The 26,902-nt window shown below is 41.2% G+C and overlaps 2 protein-coding genes across 2 annotated transcripts in view; one reads left to right on the top strand and one right to left on the bottom strand.

The window, feature by feature from the left end:
- Positions 1-20,322, top strand: part of LOC308129829 (ras-related protein Rap-1A-like) — a 62,614-nt gene extending 42,292 nt beyond the window's left edge. Inside the window, exon 8 of the mRNA XM_080495925.1 lies at positions 20,208-20,322. The gene's annotated coding sequence lies outside the window, so the exon portion shown is untranslated. The remainder of the gene's footprint in view (positions 1-20,207) is intronic.
- Positions 12,249-23,756, bottom strand: inka2 (inka box actin regulator 2; the record flags this gene model as incomplete). Its single annotated transcript, XM_080495923.1, has 2 exons — positions 12,249-13,534; positions 23,682-23,756. 2 exons carry the CDS (start codon positions 23,754-23,756, stop codon positions 12,275-12,277), a joined length of 1,335 nt encoding a protein of 444 aa, XP_080352049.1. The 3' UTR covers positions 12,249-12,274.
- Between the last annotated feature and the right edge of the window lie 3,146 nt (positions 23,757-26,902).

Raw genomic sequence — 26,902 nt, 5'->3', positions numbered from 1 at the left:
TGATCCCTTTTATCTCAGTAATCTATGCATTTGTTTGTATTCATCGGGAATGAAAACAATGGAAACGTGTCCGAATTAAAAGATGCTGAAAATCACTCCTCTCCTTTTTAACGGATGCAGCTCAGTAGTTGAATCGACCATTTGCATTGATCAGTTGTTTCGCAGACGTGCAATTAGGATCTTAATTTATCACAGAAGTCTGGAGAACTTACAAACACAATGATTGATCCCCACTGCTCGGATAACGTATGTTATATTTTGACAAATATTGCTATTGACAAGGGAATATTGATGAGGATATGTTGCTAAGGAGATCCCACTATTAATAGATTTATCAAATTACCACTGTTTCATCACTTTGGGTTGTCACGTTTCATCTTTCCGGTCATACAAAAACTTTTTGATCTTTTCTGCTACTAGAGATTTAAAAAATAAATAAAAAATTGTCATCATGCATTATTTTCTACATTTATTTCTCATTTTCCCTGCAGCTCACTGTGCCACAAACTGTCACTCTGCCAGATCCACCTAAAATCAGAATATGCCAAAAGTCCCATTGTTCTCCTCCAGATTCACAACTGGAAAAAGGTTTTCTTCTACAGATTTGCTACTTTTCTGATACCAACATTTTTTAATGTGCCATTGATTAATAGAAACAATGTACAATGTTAATGGGAACTGGGATTACGTTACATGAACATGAAAGCAAATTTCAGTTACAACAGTTGAACTACTTTTTGAGTTGCAAGTGTGATACAAAATGTTGTGTGTCATTAGAAATAGAAAGGTATTTATGGGGAAATATAACTGGCCCAATTGGCCTCATCTTCTGAGGAAACATAATACCTTTACAGTGAATATGAAGCTATAAAAATGGTGCTACCTTTGGACAGTCACCCTTTTGGCCAAAATAAGGTACTTACTGTTTCTGACATTAATTATTTAGAGTGAATGAATATGTTTCACATCAGATTGTGTAATCCACAGTTCTAATGCAGCACAGGTTTTACATGCCCTTCTTCGTGATGCAGTTGTGGGTAAAGTGCCTTGCTCCAGGACTCACAGCAGTATTCAGTATGTAGATACGGAACTTGTCTTTTTGTTAGCCAGAAATGTCTTTCCTAACCTTTTCTTTTAAACTGCCCTCAATTGTACAGTAGTAGTTGACCTCACTGTTATTTCCAGTGAAACTTTTTATTGCACTTTTTAGGTCTTCATTCAGGGAGATTGAGAAACACATGATCACAGGTGTGCCTCCGTTATGGATGTTGGCACTACACAGTTGTTTCTCTCCATCTGGTGGGAAACTTAATTTATCTGTAGATTTATTAGCGTGTATCTTAATAACAGTTTATTCCTTGAAAGACAACAAAAAATTTCTATTCTAATATGAGTAATGTGAATTCATCATTGTTTGCATGTGAAGCCTTTGATCCGAGCTGGATTCTTTGGAACATAAAACTTTTTTTTTTTTTTTTCAATCAATTTTTGCAGTTTCCTCTAAGCTGTGCTAATTTAGCACACCATCATTTACATGAAAATAGTCGGCTGCAACAGAGCCAAAAGTAGACGGGGGAGCACTTGCACGTCATCCTGCAGCACATTCAGTCTCTCAAGTGCAGTTTTGATTTTCCATTGGAAGTCAAGTGTGGGGGAATGGATGTGCTCGGAGTTAAAGCAGCCCGCTCTGGCGTGACATTTCAGCCGTGACTATCAGTGTTCATCAGACTGCAGCGGAGACATTTTTATGTGCTTTGTTTTCACTTGAGGCGACTGTGTTAGCAGGCACAATGGCTTGTCACAGAAGAGACGAACAGAAGAGACAGTGAAGTGCACAGAACGGGAAAACTTAACAAGCTTCAGATAGAAAAAGAAATGATCAATGTCTTTAAAAAAAAAAAAAATTACAGAATGCATAGGGCCTGTATGAGCAACAAAGCAATCAGGCGAAGGTGAACCATGTGAAAATTCTGTTGGTGCTTTGGGCTCCGCAACTTCCTGTTTTTGTGTTTTAGAATGGCCATTTATAGTCACTGACATGCTTTATAACGGGTGAAGGTCAAACCAAAGAAATAAACATCAGTTTGAAAAAGTGTAACAAAATGTATGAAAGTCTGAGAAAAAAAATCAACAAAATAACCAAAGCTGGCTTTTTCTGGTGTAGCTTTAAATACTCTGATACTTTAGAGAATGAATTGATACAGCCTCTGATGGAAATAAAAAGTGTATATACGTAAGACCTACAAGGCGACACTGAGGATATGCTATTTCTGTGTGTGGTGTTGAAATCAGGGCACTGTTTTGTTATTAATCCAGAAGGGAGTTGAAACTTTAAAATTTTTAGTTGCTCTTCTCCTATCAATAATTAACTCTCCATCCGGCTCTCCTGGAAAGCGCCACGAGAGAACTCGTTGTAAAAGGTTAGGATGTGGGTCACCGCTGAGTCACATGAGTCGTAAGAAACAATGTGAATATCGAGACAAACGCTGAGCCGGTCACTTTTAAATACAATTTAAATACAATTCTGCCGCAAAACTACACCTCTATTTATTCTCCAGTTGATTTCAGAAGTTGTGTTTGCATCTTCTTCACACAATGACCCTTTAAAAAAAAAAAGTGCATCTTCTGTTAGTCATCCGTCTGCACATCGAGGCTCTCTCTGCGGGGAGGCAGCGATGCAGAACCAATATTCCAGCATGCATGATGAGAACGACGGCTCCGGATTTAGTGGGCCACACATCCCCGGGAACAAGATGCGGTTGTGATACCAGACAGAATTAGAGTTGTGTTTTGTGAGTTTCTCCCTGGAGGCCACATGCCGGGCGAGCGAGAGAGGATGGTAGGAAACGGCGAAGCAGTAAGAGAAAACACGCTTCCCTCGTTTAGCCCTCGTTGATACAAATTGTACACATGCAACAATTTCACTTTTGTGGTTTATGAACACTTGTGAAGTTTGCCGTATGTGCACAGAGTGCTTTGATCGTCAGAAAGAGGCATTGAGAGGTCTGGCATGTGCTTTCCTGCAGCAGGACGTTAATTTCACATTTAGCCTCTTTTTCCAGAATTGCAGCGAGGCCAAGAAATATTTCGACAGTGACATGAATTTATGGATTTTGGCTCTGCATGCAATATATTGAAGTAAAAATAAAACAACTGTGAAGTGTAGACTTTCATGTTTAACGTAAAGGGATGAATATACGTATATATCTTTTAAGAATTGAAACCTGCACACTGCTTATTAAGGACGTTTTGTTGTATGTGTGAAACATCGACATTAAATACAGCCTGTAAAAGTTGCAGCAGCTCATTTGATTATTTCGTCATTACTTTTTTTTTTTATATCCTTTTGATAAAGGATCGTTTATAAAAACTACTTTCATTCTATCACATCCCCCGAAGAACTGGGTACACTGCAGCATACATGTTGTTCATTATTGAGACACACATTCAGCCACCGTATCTCAGGTATTGTGTTTTAATGGCCATGATGCTGATCTGTCAGTCTCTTTCCTGTGAGAGCTCCTCTTCAGTCCTACAACTTAATCAAAAGTCCATAAAGCAGATTGCTGTTATTGATGCACATACACTGTATCTACCTTCTGAAAATGTTTTGACTGCTGGAGTCTTTAAACCACAGCCCCCCCTCCCTCTCATATACTATACATTGATTTCTTGTAGAAAAGAAAATCTCCCCTGGCAATGAGACAGACAGGATGGAAAATGTGGGGAGACATCGGGTCTTGTTAGTTGTGTTTGTTGGTGTGTGTGTGTACTGAGCAGAGCTCGGTGAAGGAGTTAAAGGAAAAAAGAACATCCCACTTCTCGATGTATGAAATAGCTTGTGATGATTTACATTGAGTAACAGATCCAGCGTTAAATAACACTCCGTGGGTGTGAGTCAAAACTAGAGATTTATGTTTAATCCGGATTAATGATGACGAAAAACCCCCATTGGTCTGCAATTTATGACTTAATGAAAGCAGGACCTCCTGGTGTGACCAGGGTGATGTGCGATATCTGTGTATATGTGTGTGTGTGTGTGTGTGCGTTCATGTTTGAGTGCAAGCAGCCACTTCATGACAGAAACACCCTGCAGAGATAAGGCGGGCTAAGCACAAGGCTCAATTATTCACTGTTTGAAGGGTTAAAGAGAATTGTTCAGGATTGGAGGGGCCTCATGAAAATTGAAGCGTCTGACGGCTCCTGTTTAATGGTGATGAGTGACTCGAGTGTACTGACAAGAAAATCGAAAAATGCTGCATACTGTGGCTCTGCAGGTGCTCCGATCTGAAGCCACAGCAGTGAGAAGATCTCCTAAATTATCGCTGAGAAGTGCTGAATGAAAACCGCACTTAATGATATGTTGTGGTGTGCTCAGTGTGGGAGGCGGCGGGCTTCCTGCAGCTTCTGTTGACAGAAATAGAACAAAACGAAACAAATTTATCGGCGTCTTTTCCCACATTCTCACCGTGACTAATGTGAGGTTGGATGTCGTACTTTAGAGCTCCACATGAAAAAAAACAACCTGCAAATCTCTCATTTATAATCTTTTTAAAATAAATCACAAAATGTCAAATTCAACTTTGAGTTCAAATCCGGGCCTCCATGGGCTCGATCTGTGTGGAGTTTGCATGTTTTCTCTCTGTGGGCATGGGTTTTCTGCAGGAACTCAATTTTCCTCAAGCCTGTTAGGGTTCAACAGATTGTAGTTGTGAATGTGCTTCTTTGAATAAACTCAGTAATCAGAGACAATTACCTCAAAGTAACCCCCAGTAAGATAAAGCAGGCAAAGACAAAGATTTGCTGGAGGTTTGGGTGGACCTTCATGGTGGTGCAGCGGGTAACATGCTTGCCTCGGTCACAACATGAGGGCCTTTCTCTGTGGAGTTTACGTGTTGCTTTGTCTGTGCAGTGAACAGTGAACCAGTTTTGGAAATATACTCCAAGTTAAAATGTTGACTATTTATTTTTTGGGGGTAATTCTGTTTAGTTTTTTTTCACTGACAGTTTTTGTTCCACTGTGGAATAAATCCCTGCCACATTTTCAAAGATCAAACCATCTGTATGTCAGGGCTCACCCCCCATGCAGACAACACAGGGAGGACACAGCAGGGGGTCAGACAGCCGAGAGCCCTGAAACAACGGCACAGACAGTCTGAGCGACATCAGACTACATTTGTACCAGTAGACTTGAATTCCTCAGGTTCAGAAAAGTCTTGCTGACTCCGGGAGATCAAAGCGTGGAGGCATGCCTGGGTATTATGTTCACCTGCCAAGGCCATCAATCACAGCTGCAGAGGAGGGTGGTCTGCACTTGCAGGGGACTTTGTGTTGCAGTCTGACCCAAAATTAAAAAGAGAAGCAGGAAAGTTATTCTTATGTAAAGTTACATTGACAAACACTGTTGGGTTCTAGGATTAAAAAAAATAATAATAAAAAAAAAAATTAAAAAAAAGTGTGTGTAGACATTTTTTGAAGGTCAAAATGTACATTTTGTTCTTAAACATCAGGCCAACAAGACACAATTTAGACTGCTTAAATCATTGTTTATTAAACATGCTAAAATTGCAATGCACGTCATCAATTAATCTCAAACATATTTCTTTTAAAGTCTGGGAAGAAAGTGTACTATCCTTTGAAAAACACATGCATACATAACGAGAACATGCATACCCTGCACAGAAAAGCCCTAAGACTGCATGCTCACTGCTTCTATATCTTAATGATGCTTCTTTGCAAGCTCTGCTTTTAGCAAAATAAGCGAGTCAGGGCTGCGGTTGGCAAATATTTGTAAATTGTCTTAATTATAAGATGCATGACCAATTAAAAAAGGCAATGATTTTTTTTCATGGTTCAAAGTGAAGGCTTGAATGTCTTCTTTGTCAAAAAAAAGAAAAAGAAAAGAAAAAAAAAACCCATAATGAAATGACAGCTGTCAGAGTCTCACATCTGAGAAGCTGGATTCAGTGAATGTTTGTTCAAATATCTGTGCGTGACAAGATCAGTGTCAACAATGATTGGGATCTGCAGCACTGGTTCCAAGCATGCAAGAGTTAATGAAATTTCTTTAGAGTAATACAAGTGTTATTAACACCTCAGCAAGTTGACATCCCCTTTAGCAAGACATTGAACATTTATACATTCAAGCTACTCAATTGATTCATCCCTTTATTTTAAAGTGCAGCTCTTTAATACTTCTATTTAAATTATCACATGCAAGGATCCCATGCATTTTTGAAGTACTATTTTTGCAAGTGTGCACAATGTTGCTCTTCAAATGCAAAAAAAGAGTATAGGTACATATACTCATAAGTTTTTAAATGGTGGTTATTAGAGTCTCTGAAGCATTATGGATGCCTTTAATGTAGTTCTCCTTTCACCTCATTACAGCACTTGGGTCAATAATGTTTAATGCATCATTTTATGTGTGTGAAGTTCCACTTTGCATGCATTAGCAGAACAAAAGAGTGTGAGACTTATCCTCCACGATAAGCGTTGCACCATAAAGCAGCCAGATGTTAAATCCCAAATAATTCGGCCTGGATTTAACTCTTGCATTCATCTCGCTGCCAAATCTGGCTTTGCTTTGTGGCTTTAAGATGTAACCTTTCATTTCCAGAAGTGGGGGTGTTTATGTGCTACTACAAATGACCTATGGTTTCTGCTGGCTTTAGCATGTGTGAGAGTTTATATGCGGAGGGCTCGTGTTCCATGTGGGAACCTCCAGAAAGCCGCCACTGAGTGACGATGCCGAACTTTCAGTTGCTGACAATTATAAAAAGTGAAACGTGAGCGCATTCCGGAAGGCCGTGGTGGAGCTGTGCATCGGCACAGCTGAGGGCTTATTGAAAGATGAGCGCTGAGCAGGAAATTAGCCTACAGTAGGATCTCGAGGGGAGGGTCACGGAAGCATGCATGCACACACATGCTCATTCACTGCATCCCTTATTAACCTCCCCCCACTAGTAAAATGGTCCTCTTTCCTTTATATCATCATCACACTTGTCTCATTATATTCAGGCAATAAGTCACAGTTGACTGCTGCATTGCAACATGACCCTGTCTCTGGGTCCGTACCGCGGACCGTCCTGAGCTCTGCAGACTCTCTGACTTGTAAAAGCTGTTCTCAGGCACCGGGTGCCCAAGATTAGGGCTGGGACTCGTGTTGTGAGGCTGTGAGAGAGCGACAGCTGACTATCCTGGACCAGAGAGGAGGGAGGGAAAGGAAAAGGGGGAGGGAGGGTGGAGGAGGTGGTCAGACAGTCAGCGTCCGCTGCTGGACTCCCTGGGGAAACTGAACCGCAAGAGAAGCGACTGCAGTTGCAGCTGTTGCTGCCTGCACACATGGAATTGTGTCTGCATGCTTTCTGGTAACATTACATTAGCCTACACGGTTTTCCAAGAGAATCACTTCAAATTTCCTGATTATCCTCTACTTTTTAATATTTCTTGACATTAACTCCAACTCTCAGTGATTTTAACCCAAAAAATTTAACGACTCTACAGCATAAGGATTTTGAATTTGAAAGAGAAGTCTGTATGTTCTCCCTCTCACTGTGTGGGTGATGTACACACTTTTTTTTTGTTAATTGATGAGTTTGTGGAATTAATGTGTGTTAATTTCAGTAAATACATGTTGCATGAATTAATGATATGGATTGTCTTTTGCTTTGGTGTAAGACTGTAACTGCACATTAGCTCCCGAACTCTTTTACCTTCAACTGGATTGGTTCAGAGACGGCACAATAATACCAACTCTAAATCATAGCAGTTCAGCTGAACAGTAATGATAAATGATTCTATAATAACGCCCAAAAATCTCTTGTCGGCTCAGCTTGTGTTTTTATCAATACATTCAACAATGAAGTCTATAGGCTTTGGCATAATGCAGCACCCCCATTGCTGTCATAACAATGATAAAACAAGATCAAGTTTTATTTGGCTGTTTTACCAAATATTTAATGCTGGACACTGTGATCTGGCATCTTTCCATCAACTGACTTACTAAAATTCCCTTTCTTGCTGAATGAAAGTGCACAACAACAGAGCGATTTTTTTTAATGTCAGAGTGAATCGATTTCTGTATCTATCTGATGGATTTTAATGAATAAATGTTACAAAATATGATACGTCTCATGAGATGATATAACAAAAACTAAATAACTTTATAGATACCTTTTACTGGCAGGGTTTTTTTTTCTATACAAATGTTTAGAGGAAATCAGGATAACAATAGAATTCAATTGAATTAGTTGTGAGTTTTGCTCAAACAAATTAAAATGATAAAATAAGCTTCAATGCAAAACCATAACAATTGTTGCAGACTAAATATAAATTTTTAACTGAAAGCTTCTATCTAATGCAAGAAGAGGTTTTTTTGGGTATGGCACAAACAACAATAATATCTATAACTGGCATTTAAACCTTATGCTACAACTTGGCATGGGTCCATCATTGATCAATAGATATACTCACAGAGTATTGTGCGTGGATGTTATTTCTACTCTTTAAAGTGGGGCAGTTTGACAGAAACTGAGAGTAGGTGTTGTTAAGTAGTCAGGGACAGATAGATGAACTGTCTGATGTAGTTTGATGTCTCATAAAATGCGTCTCAGGCATCGAGCGTCATGAAGCACCTGTGATGAACTGCGGCTCCGCGGGAGTCCATGTCGGCATTTGTTTATTTATTGAAGACCCTGATGGAGTAGCGGTACATTTTTAGAATCGTTTTAGTGCAGGCTTGCAGCTCCGGCTGCGATTGACTGACTGGCTTTACCCTCGGTGAACCTGTTAGTCACGCAGCAGCACTTTACTGTAGTGAGGATGCAGAGCAGAAACAAATCAGTGGGAGAGCAGCAGCTGAAAGCTCCACATTGATGCTGGAAGAAGAGCTTTGATACGGAGACTTTCGATTCTGATACCACAGAAAAGTGGATACAATAAATACCTTCTTCACAATGCAGCAACAACAAAAACACACAAGTCGACAATAGTGTCTCTCCTACTGGAGCCATAGAAATCACTCCCCCGCCAAAAAAAATATACAAATATAATTTTGCTTAGCTTCTAAAAACATGTGCTTCAAAAGCTACCGAACATTATTCAGCTGGATGGAACAAGGCTGGAACACAAACAGCCTGCAGACTGCCTATTGCACTGTGTTCATGACTAACTGGGAAGTGGGAAGATTTTGTGGGAGAAATACATCTAAATGCAGTGAAAAAGCTTTTTGGACATCATTCAACATACTTAACAAGACTACATCAGAAATAATATTTAGATTGATGTACTCCATTATATACCGTAACTACTGTTTGTGGTTAACATAAAAATAGCCTGATTTCCCCAGCAGAGTTTAAGCCGATTTGATTGCTCTGTCAGATTCTAATTGCTGTGCAGATTCTACATATTGAATATATTATACAGAAAGTTACTGTTGAGCTTGTTAAATTGGAAACAACCCCCCCCCCCCCCCCAAATTTTTTTTAAATTCTGGTGGAAGTTTTTAATTTGCTTTTGTAATGTTTCATATACTTTTTTTTGTACAAAAATGTATAACTACAGAGCTTTTGAACTATTGTGTTCTGTTTCATGCTTTTTTGGTTTTTGTTGTTTGTTAATTTGTGTTTTTTACTACAATATTGACATGACTTTCATTTATTTAATCTTTATTGAAAATTCTCAATAAAGAGATGTAAAAAGAAAACCCACTATGAGTATTGCCATTCACATGAACAGGAGTTGAGCATGAATGGATCAAGCCATTTGAGCATTTATTCTATATCTTTGATCTCTAATATCAGTGTCCTTCATTATGACTCACTGCTAGAACTTGGACATTTAGCTCCATTAACAATGTCTTAATAGTCACTTCTCTTTACTTTCATACACTAGTGAACTTAGAAAACATAACCAGCCTTGCTAGTGATACCAAACATTGCGCAATTTATTTTACATTGCCACATTTTTGACACACTATAGTCTTAATGGACCCAACTTGTAAAAATGGAACCATTTACTAATAATCTAACAAGCTTCAAATTGTTAAACCTTCAGGATTAGTACAACAGAAGACAAAGTGTGACACAATTAAATAAAAAGAAATATGTTTATGTGCTGATGCATGACACTCACATTAAGACACAATGTCATGATTTTTTTTTTTCTGGAAACAAATTTATTTTACAAAGAGTCAGTGACAGTTTTACAGCGCACGTGACACATAATAAGCACTACTGAGGGTTCGCAGAACCTCGATGAAAAATATCAACAACGGTGCTGAAAAATACATCTCAACAGCTTGAATACAGAGAAATCAATTTTACATTTACATACATATACTGTGAAAAATGACATCTCAGACTGCGCCTTACGGCAGGACTATCTCAGCAGAAACTGTGTGTGTATGTGTGTGTGTGTGTGTGTGTGTGTGTGTGTGTGTGTGTGTGTGTGTGTGTGTGTGTGTGTGTGTGTGTGTGTGTGTGTGTGTGTTGGACCCTCTGAATGTGCAGTATGTATTGACCTGAATATTGAGACAACACCATATGGATCGGCTGGCCAAGACACTCACAAGACCTCTGAGGCTTAATCCCTGCAGGCTGAGTTGATTGGTCTGATATCACATTTAAAATGGAGAGAAATTGTTTTTTTTTTTGTCCTATGTTAGAGCATCAGATTGTCCTTTGCATAACAGTGGTCCTCTTCAAAAAGTGTTTTGGGTCAAAGCGGGCAGTGTAATCTGTAATCCTGAGAGAATTTATGAAGGAAGTTGTAGTTTAGGATGAAATGTGGTTCTGCTTCAAATGGAAGAAAAACACTGAAACAGGTTATAAAGATACAAGATAATAAATACTGCAGGTCAAACATGAATTCATGAGTTGGTAATTTATGCACAAGTGCTGTGGTATAGTTTGCTTTGATGATAAGAACTGTTTTTGTGGTATTTGTCAGTGCAGATTTATAAAACCATGCGGCGAGAAATGACAAAGAATGCTTCTTATTGCTGCTTTTTGTTTGACGACAGATATGTACAATGGCCTGTACATTTAGTCAGAATGTCCAACACAGATTATGGGTTTTGCTTCTCATCACTCTCATTTGTCCCATTTCTGCTAAAGCCCTGTAATCTATTCTCCCGTGTATATACAATATGTAACACCATCGTTTTCGTGAATTCATTCACAAAATTTCGGGATTAGACGAGCCCGCGTAGCATCTGCTTAACAATGCATGCTTTACATAATGTCCACGTATCAGATGGATGTCCGTTAGTCAGTACTCGGCAACAGGCGGTGCCATGTCTGCCTCCTCCTCTCTCACAGCAACCCAAGAGGACTTTTCAGTAGGCTCAATATTTGCCACATGTACATGGCATGACAGCGAACACATCGCTGATCGCAAGGGACACGTCTCAAAGTTTATTGTGTAATCTGTGAACAAGTTATGCACTGTATTGCTGTGATGTGTTTCTGGGAAAGAAAAGATCTGGCAAGACAAGATATAAAAGCCCGGTTAACTGCAGTGTCGATTAAATTTTTTTATCATTTTTATTTTAGCTCGTACCATTTCCTGAGCAAGATGAATGAGATGAGTCCTGTTAAACCTGAGTTTCCAACATGTCAAAACCTTTTGGAAACAAAAAATGGAGCTTAGGACTTTTAGTGGCAGTGCGTTTGATAACAGCTGTTTGTAGCTTCACTTATAAAAAACAGTAACCATGCAGTTCAACACTTGGTGTTACTATTCATAGATGCAAAAAAGTGAGACATGAGTACGTCCTGTTGCAGAAATGTGGAAAACTGACATTTGTTTTCCAGAAAGATCTGCATCGATCGAGACATTCTGAGAAACATGTACCATCTTTCTAAGACAACCAAACGATCCAGTCATTCATGCAGACACGTGGAGACAAGAGAATAAAAAAGTGGCAGCGTACATCCAGGGAATGTCTCAGACACTCTCCAGCACACAGACACACACACACACACACACACATAAACAAACAAACAAACAAACACATGCAGAAAACGAGATTTAGGTTTTCAGATTGTCAGAGAAAATGCTGCCCTGATAATCTCTCACAGGTGGACATGGTGGATGTGAAGTTTATCAGTTCATTTTTGGAAAATAACGGCATCCAAGCGTTTTTTCTGTTCATTTGTCATTCATTCATTCATTCATTCACTCAGTCCCCTGTCGCACAACCCAAATCCCCTTGCACCTGTCAAACGCTCAATCTGGCCTCAGTGGCAGTCTGTTGGCTCGAGACTCACTGTCAAACCCACACAGCTGTGTTGTAGTCAAACAAGGGAGGCATTTTCTGCAGGCCAGTCTCTGCCTGCCTCCTGTCCAAATAAATCCCTGCAAACGGCTGCTGGTGGAACTGGGGCAATTGCTGATGGTGTTGTTGATGATGATGATGATGGAGGCTCTTCTCTGTCTCAGCCAGGTACAGACCCGGCCTGCTTTTGCCCGGCTGTCCATTTGCCCAAAAGGGCAAATAAAAGCTGCCTTTTGAATTTTTAGGAGCCATTTTCTTGGGCCTCTTGAAGAGGTCACCCTCTGACAGTTCTGGAGCCATCCAGCCGGGCCTTTCCTTCAGCAGCTTGTCCCTGTCAGGCCGCACGCTGCGCAGGAACTTCTTGAAGATGTTCGTGGTGAGAGAGAACTTCCTGCAGATTTCCTGTGAGCGGCTGAGGCGAAGAGGATGAGCCGGAGTGTCGGGTCTGTCCACACAACGGTCTATCGTCCTCTCCTCTCTCCTCCTCTCTTCTTCTTCTTCTCCTTCCTCCCTCTCCACCTCAGGCAGATCCAGCCAGTTTCCCACCAGGTCGGCAAACACATTGTCACCCAGCACTAAGGGCTGGCGGTTGCGGCTGCGGCTCATGAGCGAAGACGTCCAATCGCTGGCGTCGTCTGCGCTGTCCTGGGAGTAGTCGCTGTCCATGGAGGGTCCCTCCCTGGAGAGACTGTACAGGATCCCAGGCAGGTCAACAACCTGTGCACGGGGCGGAGCCGGTGGGTGGGGGTAAGGCTCCGGTGGAGGGTTGTCCACCACTGGTCCACAGAAATCCACCTGAGGGGCCATGTATCCTGACCACCTCCTGGGTATAGATTCAAGATCGTTCTCACTCCTTGCACTTTTTGCGCTTCTTTCACTTTCACTCTCACTGTCGAGACTCGATGTTGAAGAGGAAGAGGTTCCCAGACTGCTCCTGTTCCTGGATGTGCTACAATCATCTTGACTGTAGGAGTTTCTGCTTCCCAGCGACAACCTTGGACTTGCCATTTGACTTGACTCCCCAGGCGTAGTTTGTCTAAACTCTTGGTTGTTGGCGAAGGCTGACGATGCTGCGGCAGGTGGTTCGGAGGGAGTTGCCGGAGCAGGATGTGGGATTCCTCGGTTGACAGGTCGCCCGGAAATGTCGAGGCTCTCTAATGCAGTTTGGACCTGAAGGAGCTTGAGTTCCTGGAGGGCTCCCATCATTGAATTCATCTGAGCGTGGAGGCCATCTCCAGCTTCTTTCATACACAGCTGCAGAAACAAGAAAAAGACAGAGACAGTTTAACAACTTCGATTCAATAATCTGATATTCTCTTTCTTCGGAAGGGCCCAGCTCACCAGTAATGACACAGCATAAAGTGATGATTACAGGAGACATTGGGTTGGTGTTAATAAATAAAATTTCCTCTCACAGTTACTCTGTGCTCTTCTCTTGTGGGTTTCAGGCTGTGCACCTTGTTTAATTATGTGATCATGTGACCTAGTTTTGGACGGCAGGCCGGGGTCCCATATGGCCTGCGTACAAGAGAGAGGATCCAACCAGTGACAGCTGTAAAACACACTAGCTTTCCGTTTTCCCTCCCTCACTCTTCTCCTCTTTCTGCCTCTACTTTTTCTTTATTGCTTATACTCTTTCGCTATTTACTTTTACCGTTAAGCTCTTTGTGTGTGATTCCACTTCCCCTCTCTGAAGCAGTAATCGCACACTCCACTTTTCTCTTCCTCCTTCTCCTCCTCTTTTCTCTTTCTATTCTCATTTGTTTCAGAGCTTCTGTCATGTGACCAGGACCAACCGTCTTCTCCTGAAGGCAGACAGAAAGCCCAGAGGCAGCATCCTGACCTGTGTCTTGACTTGCAGGCCTGAGTCTCTGCCCTCAAACCAGAGTTTGAATAACTTATTTCCTGCAGCAACAATAGGATTAGTTCTTGTCATCTCAGCATAAGCACAAACGGCAAAAGAATCAACGGATTGATGAGCAAACCTGCTGGAAGCCATGCCCCATTTCTTTCTCTTTCATCAATGAGTAGGCGAGAGACGCCATGCAAGGTATTTAGAAAAACGTGCCAGTGTGTGGGACACATTAGTCAGAATCCTGCAGAGCACCTTCCCACAAGACTGCAGTTTGTTTTGCATGTCAGCCAGGTTCAACTACAGCCAACAAAAACTGAGATTTCAAATACACATAGAACTAAATGCATTTGAATTAAAGATGAATAAAATGCCACTCTGACAATAGAAAACTGAATATTTCCATTTTTATCACATAAAAAACCCCCTCATCAAAAAGACATCTCATTGTACGACACAAATACAAATCGTGAATAGTTAAAACCTCCTTACCTCCTGTACTTATAATGCAGCAGGTCTATCTATCCCCTGTCTGTCTCCTGTGGTTGTCAGTCAGCACCTCCACCAGCCACTGTCTCTCACCTTTCAAACGGATCAGTTTGACTGCTACTATATGTATCACTCTCCAATGGAGGGACACCGCTGGGTGTGACAGCCAATCAGCGCTGCCCCTCCACACTATAATCCCCGAATGGCGGGGAGGAGGGGTTGGGTCACTCAGGCGGAAACTGAGTGACAATGAGAGGAGTAAGAGGGGTGGTGAGAGTCAGCCGGATGAGCAGGGCTGGAGGGAGGAGGGATCCCTCGCCATATGTTTGTATGCTGAAGAGAAAACTGTTGATGGATTCAATTATGGATGACACCATAAGAACATGTGAGGGAGGGGAGCAGTTGGGTGTAGGTGCAACAGTTCCAGACGGTCATATTTAATCTTGGGGGGAGCGTTGATTATGTTGACCCCGGGTGGGAAAAGTGTCAGTCGGGACAACTGGCAGCAGAGTATCGTCAATAAAGAGAAGTATAAGCTCTGTGAGAGACTGGAAGATTGTTACAAAATGAGAGTTTCATGGGAAAATGGACAAATGTAGGCGATAAACACCGCTGCACCACTTCCAGATGAAATGACACTATTCATAAAAAAAAAAATTGCAAATATGTCACAGTCGGTGATACATCTGACATAGTCAGACCCACAATGTTTACATAAGTCCTGTAATGGTAACTTGATCTTCAAATAAAACTTATGCAGAGGAATGTTGCCAATATTAAGCGGAAAAGCAATTTGTATGTGCACAGTATGTTTGCTACATGCAGAATGTGATCACATTTTCAAATCATACTCTATTGTTGGATCCAGTTGTCGTCTAGTGGAGGAGGTCACCCTTTTTTCCTCCAGTTAAATGTTCTGTTGTGGACTATGATTGAAGTTTTCAGTATGTTCCTAAAAAATATTATTCGATTTGGGAAGCTTTTTCAACTGAGATAATAAGCCACTTTTAATAAAAGTGCTGCAGCTCAACAATAATTCAACATCCTTATCCTCAATTTATGCTTTTTAATTAACTTTTTAAATGAGAGGAGTAATTTTCAATTAGGATTTGTACAGGACTTTGGTGAAATTACAGTCTACTTAAATAAGCTTTAAGATTTTACTTGAGTTTAATTCTCTTGCACATTATTCTGTTAGTGACTGATTGTCTTTTCACTTTATCAAATATCAATTTCTCTCAGAAAATGAAGAGAATCATTATGTGGTTTTATATCCTGCATACATAGATAAAAGACATTTAGTTCATCAGTGCTAAAGCTTCATGAGAGATAAACTGCGACCATGAACGTCTTAATTCCTTTAAGAACTGTGTTTTACCCTCACAACGCCTTTCCTTTCCATGACAGACATACTCTTTCCCTCATTAACCTTAAACCTTTGGGTTAAAACAGCTTTCCCCTTGCTAACATATGTTTGAGTGGGTGCACGGAGGCGTGTATAACCTCTAAGATCAGATAATAAGCCTATCAATGCACATGGTAGTAACAAAAGCCTCTGAGTTTCCCGCTGGCTTGCCAAATTAGGCATTGAAGGTACGTGTAATTAGCACAATCAGGTTGTCTCTTGTCTCTGTGCCTTCCACATATGGCTGACTTCATTATCTTTAATTGTCTGTGTCCTGGGAGAGGCAGAAGAGGAGCATATAATTATGGTTTACTTTCCTCCACATCAAAGGTCAACAAAGCAGAAGACACTTTGACATCCGGAGTTATGCATCGTTCTCCAGGCCTGGCGCTTCGGTGAAGTTTATGCGGGGGGATCATCTTAGAGATTAGTGCACTCTGAGCTGCTGGTGAAATCTGGAGCACTTAAATGTATTAAATTGGTTTTTGAAATATTATCTCCTAAGTACACAATTCTCATACACTACACCTGTTTGCACAAGTAAACCAAAAACATGCAAAGTTTTCCTTTACTTCGCATGATGCAGACCCTCCTTACATTTTTTCAAAAACACACTTCTTTGCTGGCATTTCTATTTTAAGGCAATATTAATAATTCACACTGCTCTCAGGAACAAATAAGGAAACAGTCGTAAACCAAACACTATTATTCTACCTATACCATGCTGACTAACTCCAGGCGCTCCAGTGCTGCCATTTCAAGGGTGAACTTTATGACCCAGATATGTCAGCCTTTCAACTTTCATTCTGCCATTTTTCTCTGGATGCTAAAAGTGGCTTCAAAATAATGTCCTAAGGCATTTCCTGGTTTAGATGCAGATGAAGCAAAAATCCCAAGATGTCTCACTTTTATAATGTGCGAACTGGCCGAGGGTCTCATTAGGAAACAAGGAGTACAGGCCTGGGAGGCCCCACTGTAGCACCTCCAGGTCTTAAGTAGCAAAATTAAGATGAGAAATAATGTCTGTGAGATTTAAATAGAGAACTGGGATGAAATTAAGGCTGCAGGGGATTGGCGCACTGCCCAGAAACACAATACATCATTAACATTTGGTTTGGTTAAGTCTTTTGAACCAAAGCATCCAAAAATTTCAGCCACTTAATCAAGTGCGTAATTCTACAAAAAAGATCATCTTAAAAAGAAAAAAAACAAAAGAAAATAATCTGAATGAATGAAAAGCCAGCAAGTATGGTCCAAAGTCTCCCCTTCCTTCATACCCCATATTTTCTTTGGGCTGCAATGATGCCAGCCAGCCAGACACAATTGCCAATCAAGGGCTGAATGCTTCAAAGTTTAAGAACAAAAAGACACTGGCAGACTCAAATTAATGATGAATAGAAGCTTATTAGAAAGTTCTGGCCATTTTAATTAAGGAGAAAAAAAAACCCAAATGTGATCGGTGACTCTTTTCAATTCTTGTTATGGTATCCATCTTCTGTGCAGATGCATACAAAAATGCTTTCAATATGCATGCAAGTGAATTAAAACCACAAAGTATAAATAAATCAATGCCCCTCCTCAGCTGTCGACCTTGATGTTGCCTCAGTCGGTTATAGAGGGAAAAATAAATTCACGGTGCACACGTCCACACATGCCCAGACGCGTCTCACTTGAATGCATCCAGTGTTTCAGGCAAGTTGTGCTCACTGACTTACTTTAACTGGATTATTAGGTGAAAAATAAACACGACAACAAGAAACTCAAAACAAACGTGTTCTCTGTTCATGCACGCCATTCACTGTTGTTTACTTGGAACGGGCAGGAGGGGGAGGAAGAAACAGCGAGGGCAAGGTTATCAGACCAAAAGGTCTTCCTGTTTAGAAGAAGTGTTGCAGCACCAACGGCAACAGCAGCAGTAGCCTGCTCCACCCTCCCTCCACCTCCACCCCCAATTAAAAATGAATGCAGGGCTGTGTGGGTCAAGGACAGAAACGGGGGTCTCTGTCCAGGGGGATACAGAGCGGGTCTCTGTGGTTGGACTGCTGTGGACAGCCCGGGGGTCAGGATTAAGAGAGCAATAAAGCTATACGACATTCCCCCAAAGAAATAAATTACTGTGTACACTGCGATGAATGGCCCTTTGACGAGATACGTTTACATGGTGACTCTGTTTGATCCAAATGTCCTCGGGGGGGGGGGGGGGGGGGGGGGGGGGTCACGCTCAGGGGACGAACAAGTGTGAATAATGTTCACCAGAAGAATATAGGTCACAAATGGATAAGTGAAACACCTACATTCTGGATGTAACATGTAAAACTCCGTAAATTCTAATGTTTTTTTTGTGCTTCTTTTCGTTAGGCTTTGGAAAATACGATTTATAGCTGAGGGAATTCTTTTTAAACGACGGGCATTAATCTTGAGCCAATCTGTGGACCCGTAGTAACACCTTTAATGTAGCGGTAGTGTTTTCTTTTTAATATCTGATGACAAAACTTTCTTCACATTCAAATTCACATGTTCATATGGTGAGGAACATATTTTTTCTCTGGGCAAATACGCTATGTTCAACATATGGCTACAGTTATGCAATTGTATGTGCATAAATCAGCTCTGGGACACACTCTTTGCTTTTATTCACACTGTCTATAAATCTTAAGGTGTGGAAGTGTTGAGAATTTGTGCCTCAACAACTAATCAAATGAAAAGGAAAATCAACATTTCGCTGCGGGGTAATGCACTCGCTGTGGTACCTAACTTCTACTGAGGACAAAATGATAACCCCTGACTTTAGTAGCTAATGCACAGTAATTAGTCCGCTGGAAAGATAATTGATGTCATGAGGCCCACAAAGTCGCTCATTCACCCCAAGTGTCTTTGAGTTGAGGCAGAAATATCTAAACAGCATCAAGACTGTCTATGAACCTCAAGATTGAAAGGGAATAGAAGACTGGACGAACTGTTCCTTTCAAATTAATTCAGTTAAGACCAAATCTATCACTGCTTCTGAGACATGCTGCCCAGCAAAGACTCCCTGACGACCCTCTTCAGAGATGGGAGGTGGTTTAATAGCTCGTTTCCTGCTCGCGCTCATTTCTGCTGTCACAAACGATGCTGCTGTGGGACAAACCGGATGATTACTGTCCATATCATCTTTGGCAGATGATATGTGGAGACAGTCTGGGAACCAATCTGCTGTACTCCCGGCCGCAAATCTTCACTGGAAGCAACAGTCGTTACACACGTGCCCGATAGCGCAGCAGTTGACGTCAGCACCTTGTGCTTGGGGAGCGAAGGTGTTCAGCTAATTCTCCGGTCCATATTTTAAACGATGATCATGACGTCGGTTTTTACAGAGACTCCAGATCCTGCTTCCGCAAACATTAAATGAAGGGTAAAATCGCACAAGCATTTCCTGAAAAACAGGGATGTAATTGCTGAGAGCTTCCACGGTGATTTGCTTACAATTTTTTAATAACATTAAGCATTTCCACATTGTTTTTCTATCAGGAGAAAAAGCTTGTCTCTGTATGTATCATGTTATCAAACAATGTGCAGTATTCATATAATTTGATCAGGAATATGTAAATTAACTAGTTTTACAACATAACTTACATTTCATGCTAATTATTAAGGATTTTCCACTACAGCCTTACTGTTGATTATTAACGCATTGATTCTTCTCAGTCACAGCATGCAGACCTTTCCAACCCTAGAGCTTCAATAAGGCCACGATACAAAAAAGCAGGGTAATTCATTGACGTGTTTGTGAACACGTGGGGACATTTAGCAGCTAAAAAGGGATAAACCCCCCCAGGATACGATGAAGATCAAAACCGAGCTGAAAGGACAGTGTATATTGGACTTGGTTTTAACAGAGGTCAGGCATACTACTTTGAATAATGTTGCTTTGCTGGATGAACAAGTAAACAAAAGCAAAATGTAAATGGTCAATCAATCAATTATCCATCCATCTTTTATGCAATTTAGTGTTGAGGGATGCTGAAGCCGATGCCAGCTGATTTATCACAACACATACCGTAAGACAACTCATTTTACAAGCAAACCATTCCACAGATATAGTTTGTCTTATCCAGGACACAAGACAAAATGGTACGTTGACCTGACTCTCAGAAAGAGCATCACCCATGAGAAATAACACACATGTTTATTCTCTCTTGAAGACAAACAGACGAGACAATGGGCAGGAGTCGATCTGACACCAGTGGGATCTCATATGTGGCCACAGCAGCACCGCAAACAACTACTCGACTGGTCCGAGAAATAAAAACTACTACATGAATCTGGTGTGTCGAGTAGTAATTTCATTCAATTCTGCAAGGCATGAAAACACAGGTTCCATGAACTGACCTAGAATGATACGACTTCGTTGAAGGTTTGTGGACCTTAAACATAATGATCATACTCACCACAGCTGCCACTTACAGTTTGGCCATTTTTAGCTTGGGGGGGGAAGGAAGGGCTGCTCGCAGAACACGAGCTGCGAGTGGGCTCGAAACAAGCGAGCCTACAGTTCAACCACTGCCCTGCATTGTGTACAGTTTTCTGATTCAACGCCCAAAAAGGTAACAAAGCACGTGGAACTTTCCAGAAGACACTCGAGGCTAAGTGCCTTTCTCTCAGATTTCTTGTGTGCGGGCTTTAGTGCTGAATTCCTAGGTGACAGTCATGCTTGAAAATGTGCCTCAGGTGTGTGAAGCAGATAAAAGAGCATGATGCATGTGAAGTAAACTTCAGCCACAGTGATATTAGAAGGATTTATGTTTTAATGTTATAAATTATGTTGTTGAGCAGTGGTGAACCTTGCATTTACACAACGTGATTCAACGGCATGTCAGTGTTTGTATTTTATGACTCCAGGTAGGCAGGAAGGGCTTATGTTTTCTTTTTCATGACTCTTTGTCTGTCTATTGCATGAATAGTGACTCATGCACAAGCTGAAAATAATTCATTGTTGCCTTCTACTGTATATTCTCTGGATTTCTATGGAGCGTCGTGGTGGTTGTTTTGAGAATAAATCGACTGCCACAGCCTGACAACCTGTTGGGAGTTACAGTTTGGGGGGGGGGTATTTTACATTTGTCACTTAGAAAAACCAAAAGATCTTAATATCTGAGATCACATGACAGTGACAGCAGAAGTCCACAGACTTGTCTCAGTGCACCACACTACAACTACAGATTTTAAGCCACAATGACAGATATCATCATGTGGCATATGGCACATGGCAATCTGAAAGTGTTTAGCCAGCATTAGAACTTGTAAATAGTTTGAAGGGAAAGAAAGCTCCAGACATCATCAGACTGAGGGTCGAAGGCTCCTGACCTGACTCTGACCCAACACACATTGATACCCAAGACCCCTGACACGGTACTCCCACTCTTCTTCTTTTAGAGCCGAGAGGTCTTGAGTTTCAAAGCGTCTACTGTTCAGTATCGAGTTCACATCTACATGACTTTAACGCAGACTTTGAACGTCATGCTCAGGCTTCTACAACACTCTGCCGTGCTCAATTAACATTGAGGACGTTCCGGTTTTGTTGTGACGTGCACCTATAAGGGTAATAACAGAGTTTATTCGGGTGAGAACTGCAGCAGAATGTATACTTTTGCTCATTCCAGCTTCTTTAAGTGTGTACCTTATACCATTTATGAGTTTGTTTGCCTTTTCCCTCATGATTTTGGCTGTCTTAGTAACCTAAAGCCATCCTGCTATAGATGTTAGACTGCACGCTGAAAGTTGATCTAAAAACGAGAATGCCATCTTCTTAATTAAGGGCTGAAAACAAAGCGTGGGCAGAAAAAAGGTCACATAGTATTTGCTGCAGCTGTCCGTGTACTTAAAGGTCACACAGCACGAGCCACATTTGAAAGTGGCTCACTTCTTTGACTTGCGCAAGAGCCGCCTTCAGCACTCCAGAAACTGTGAGGACTGAAAGTGACTGCAGAGCAATAGATACGTTGCTCCCGCTGATGAGTTGTGGTTAAATTACCAACCCCTCCCGGCAGTAAATGGTTTACGTAAGCGTGGGGTCAGTAATTAAGTGAACGTAAATGGCTTAACAGTCCGATTGTCAGGCTTCTTGAAGCGGCTCGAAATGTACAATCGGCCAACAGACGGTCGAGTGTTTGCTTTAATGTTCAAATGCAACGCAGACAAATCAATCCACCATTAAGCTGCATTACAGCATGAAAACAATCGTGCTGGATTGTGCACTTCACTTCAAGAGTTCACCAAATTAATTTCATGCATGAAAGAACAGCAGCGGTGATTTCAGGTTATTTCAAATTGCAATTCACGGTTCCAAATTTTGCACAGCAACTTGCGTGGTTCTCCAGAGCTCCATCGCAGTCACTTGAAAGGCACTAAAGAGCGACTTGACTTGGCACCGCAGCTGTAAGTGGGCCGTTAGATGTTTGTGATCTCTGCGTTGCAGATGGAGCGGGTTTACCACTCTTCACTGAGCACTGGATGAAAATCAGACACGGGAGAAAGAAAAGTGACAACCTTGGCATGGACACCTCTTGCTTTCTTAACAACAGATTGCATCCCACATGGTCCTGTGCAGGAGGAGACAAAATTGGCTTTTTTTTAAACGGGCATCTGCTCTCTGTTCCTCCTGTTTGATCCTCGGCATGGCGTGACACTTTATCGACCACGTTACCAAACTGTTATGTGGCAACTGTAACACACAACATGCCCCTTCTGGCATCAACCCTAACCCTTTAAAATCTCAAGTGCCACTTCACAGACGTGTGGCTAATTTGGAGCAGCAAACCAGGAGGTCACAGAGCAGATTATGTTGCAAAACATGCAGCCATGCGAGGCCGATCCGCGGGCCAGTGGCTGGACAGAAAGAGGAGAAACCATCAGCGTTTGCTTTGAACATGATTCCAAGTGAAATCTCTGCCAGTTAAAGCTTCTTTGAAATTAGGTCTACAGCGTGTCACTGGTAGATGATGGGGGGCATCAGGGTGCTGCCTACAGATTGTGTTTGTACATGTCAGAGATGGGGGAGAAGGAAATGGCACTCTTAAATTGCTACTATCAAACCAATGTGTTTATTAGAGAACAGGATATTAAATATTGGAGCCATTCAAGGCTCAGAAACGTGATGAAACTCAATGTGACTGCCAGTTCCTCGCACTCCCATGCGATATGAGAGCCCACAGCACAGTTGCAACACATGATTGAATTTACTACAGCACACACTGATAACAGAGTGAGTCTTACATCCATTTAACTTACAATCCAGCACCGGGTGGGAACAATCCTGCTTGTAGGAGGCCTTCTTGAGCTTGTTAAGCCTAAAACATCTGTCCCAGATGTGAGGACTGAGAGGAAGGATGTGCACACATTTCTGTGGTGAGCTCAGAGCTGTAATCCCACATAGATTAATGTGAATTTAAAAGATACACATATTCCAGGCTACAAACTAAATGAATGAAAGAGTTGAATAGGCAGATATCTGTGAAAAAAAATATGTTTTTTTGCACATTTTTCCCCCCCAATATTGATATGAATAATGTCACCGAATAGATACCGTTTTCTTTTCTTTTCTTGTACATTCATATAATAACAGAACAATGTCATTTAATGACGCACAAGTGAATAGAAGTAAATAAAGCACAACCCACCAGTTCTTGTTTCAGTCGTCTCAAACACGCGTCCATGTTTCTGCATTCTGGTTTGGAGAGCTGCTGCTGTTCCATCGTCTCTCTTTCTCTCGAAATACAAAAACAACAAATATCAGATGAAACGCTTCGCCACCAGTCGCTCGGTCATGACTGTGAAAGCTTCCCCTGAGTAAAAAAAAAAAAAAAGAAAGAAAAAAAGAAATTGAAATCTAGGAAAAACAGCGCTCCTTTTAAGCGCAAAAAGAAACAATTTTAGAATTGGAGATGCGCAAACGCCTGCTGAGGAATGCGCGCACGGCTCGTAATGACGCGAATCCTCTAATCTGGCGAAATAAAAAAAAAACCCGAAAACTCCGGATGAGCAAAATGTGTTTACTCCAAGAAATGATAATGAGGTCCTTCTTGTGACTGCATCGGCAGCCTGAGTCCGTCTCTCTCTCTCTCTCTCTCTCTCTCTCTCTCTCTCTCTCTCTCTCTCTCTCTCTCTCTCTCTCTCTGTGTCTCTCTCTCTGTCTCTCTCTCTCTCATTCAAGAGGAGCGCTTACGTTTCCTCCAATGAGTGACCCTAGAGGACTGACTCAGTCCAATTCAAATGAGGATAAAAAAGTGGATCCCTCATCTATTATAGGCGGGTAGACTCGCCCACTCATAATGATGTCACTGAGGTAGAATTTTTTTTAAAAGATTAATACACCTGGAAACAGACTGTTGTTAAAAGCATTGAAGTGAAATACCTGATGGAGTCTTGCAGCTCTGACTAAAGGAGGAAGTTGAAGGAGGATGTGTCTAAAAGAATCCATATGTGTCACGAGAGGGGCCATGGGGAAAGCTTCCTGGCCACCTTCACTGTAGGCACAGAGGAAACACCTGAGCTGGGCCTTTTGTTGCTTGATGCTCTAACTATTAGCATAGAGGCAGGAAGGAAAAACTTCATATACAAAGCAGCCGGTCTGGATGTTGTTTTCTTGATATTTCTTTCCTCAGATTTGAGTATTTGACTTGTTGTGTTAAAGGACGGACATAGAAAACATTCAGTGCACGTCCTGCAGTGTGGAGCAACAGCATAAGGTGTATTTTACCATAAAAATTGTGCTGGTGAAAGAGAAACAAAGGTTAATTGTAAAGCCTAACATCATGTCCTGATAAAAGGAATATGTAAATGTAACTCAATCTTTGAAAAAAAAAAAAAAATCTGGGGGATGTTGGCCTTCAGGCAGCTTGTCCCGACTGAGGAGACCGCCAGGTGGGGATTGGTGACCCTCCACAGGGCAGGGTACGTGAATTCTTGCATGGAGTATTTTTGGATGTGTTTTTCTGGGTCTTTACTCTCAACCTTTGTGCCTTGAGTGAACCTACCAGGAGCATTTTGCATTATGCACAAAACATTGCTGGGTATTCTACAATCCACTGTTCCACAATTACCCAAAGAGTGTCAAGTCTTTTCCTTTAGAATCTTAGTTTTAAAGTTTTTGTTTAACTAACTTTGTATTTTACACCGAAGAGAAAATGAGAGCTCTTGGTTTCCTAAAGTGAACTGTCTACTTTTATTGATTTTGGTTAAGTATTGGCATTTTCCTGACAAACTGTCAGTAGTGGACTCCAGGGATCATCAAGTGTTTGGACATTATCAGAAGATACTGTCATCCAGAGAAAAGCCACTGATCATGTCCTTAAAGTGTGGATTGAAAATCAGAAAATCAGTGTCGAGTGAAAATCAGGTTATTTGGCTAATATTCAGATCAACACATACGTTTATATTAGAATTAAGTATTAAGATTCTACAATCAAGATTAAGAAAGGGCCAAGCAATGCCCAGCTTTGGTTGAGAAATTATAAACAAAAAATAAAATGGTTCCAGCACCTATCTAACATGATATTTCATGTGATTGTTATATGACAAGTCTGATTATATATATAATTGATCTCCTGGATAATCCCTATTTGACCTTTTAGGCTCATACATTGTCATAAAACATGTCACAGTTGTTGGGGGGGGGGGGGGGGGGGGGGGGGACGACTTTTAAACTGCTTGTTTTGTTAAATTAAAAGCCTAAAAATGGTCCAACAAACATAAAAAATAATATTTAATGGCTGAACAAGTTAAAACAGTTCTGCTTAAAACCCCCCAACTAATAATTGCACTAATAGTAACTCATAACTAATAATAACTGGGAGTAACTAATAGTTGCACTTTGAGATTATTATTATTGTATTTTTTATTATACTATCAATCTACTTAAAAAAACAACTTACAATCTATTAATGAACATAAATAAGTTGTTCATTTGACCTATTGTCAGGATGATTTTCATATCAGTCATGAGTCTTTTCTGCCAGTTGTGGTATTTGTTTAGTTCAAACTTATGAACCCCTTGTTGACTTTCTCTCGGTTTCTGTTTGTCTGACTCCTAACGACGAGGACTTTACTCTGTAATCAGGGCTCAGACAACCAGCTCATCACTTTATACTGGCGGCTTGCGGCTATGAATGCTTCTCAGGTGAGTTTTGATCCGGCTCATCCGAGGGTGGGTGTGCTGTTGTCGGTGGCTCGATAAATCAGGGCTGAGACGATGACACGTGGGTCTCTTTAACGTTCAGTTTCATCCCAAACGTGACCCCGGCCTGCAGCTGCTTCTTGCCCGTGAGGCTGCTTCCTCCCAGCTGTCGGCACAGGCACACGGGGAAGTCTCTCCTCACATCACTCAGCGCTGAAACAGGCGGTACGAGCAACCGTCCAACAATGTGTCAGCGCAGACAGAAAGTTTTCTAATCCATCATGTGATTCACTCAGTGTTGTGACTTGTTTGCATTTTGTCTTCAGACAAAAAAAGAAGAAGAATCGAACCACAAAGAAAAGACGGCACATAAACGTCTCTGAAGGGGAATCACACTGTGACGTATGATGACTATATAAGCTTGTGTTTTTTTAAAATAATCGTCGATACCTTAATGTCTGTGTTTTGGTTGTAAACAGAAACGACAGCAAATTCATACTGATGAGGAAAAACTGCAGAACAGATGATTTCTGTGAACTAAAATGAGCTCATTGCGCTGCTTCACTTTTATAAACTTTCTGTGGAAATAATTCACCAATTCTAAAATAGAAAACAAAACAGTATTTGACTGTTAAAACTCTCTTCGCAGTCTTCTTATCCCACTGCTGTTTTGACATTTCAACATTTACTCTTATATCCTGACCTTTCATAGCCATTAATTCCTAC

Source organism: Blennius ocellaris (assembly GCF_963422515.1).
Source record: "Blennius ocellaris genome assembly, chromosome: 4".
Lineage (NCBI taxonomy): Eukaryota > Metazoa > Chordata > Actinopteri > Blenniiformes > Blenniidae > Blennius > Blennius ocellaris.
The sequence above is the reverse complement of the archived record's forward strand: the minus strand, read 5'-3'. Positions and strand labels throughout refer to the sequence as shown.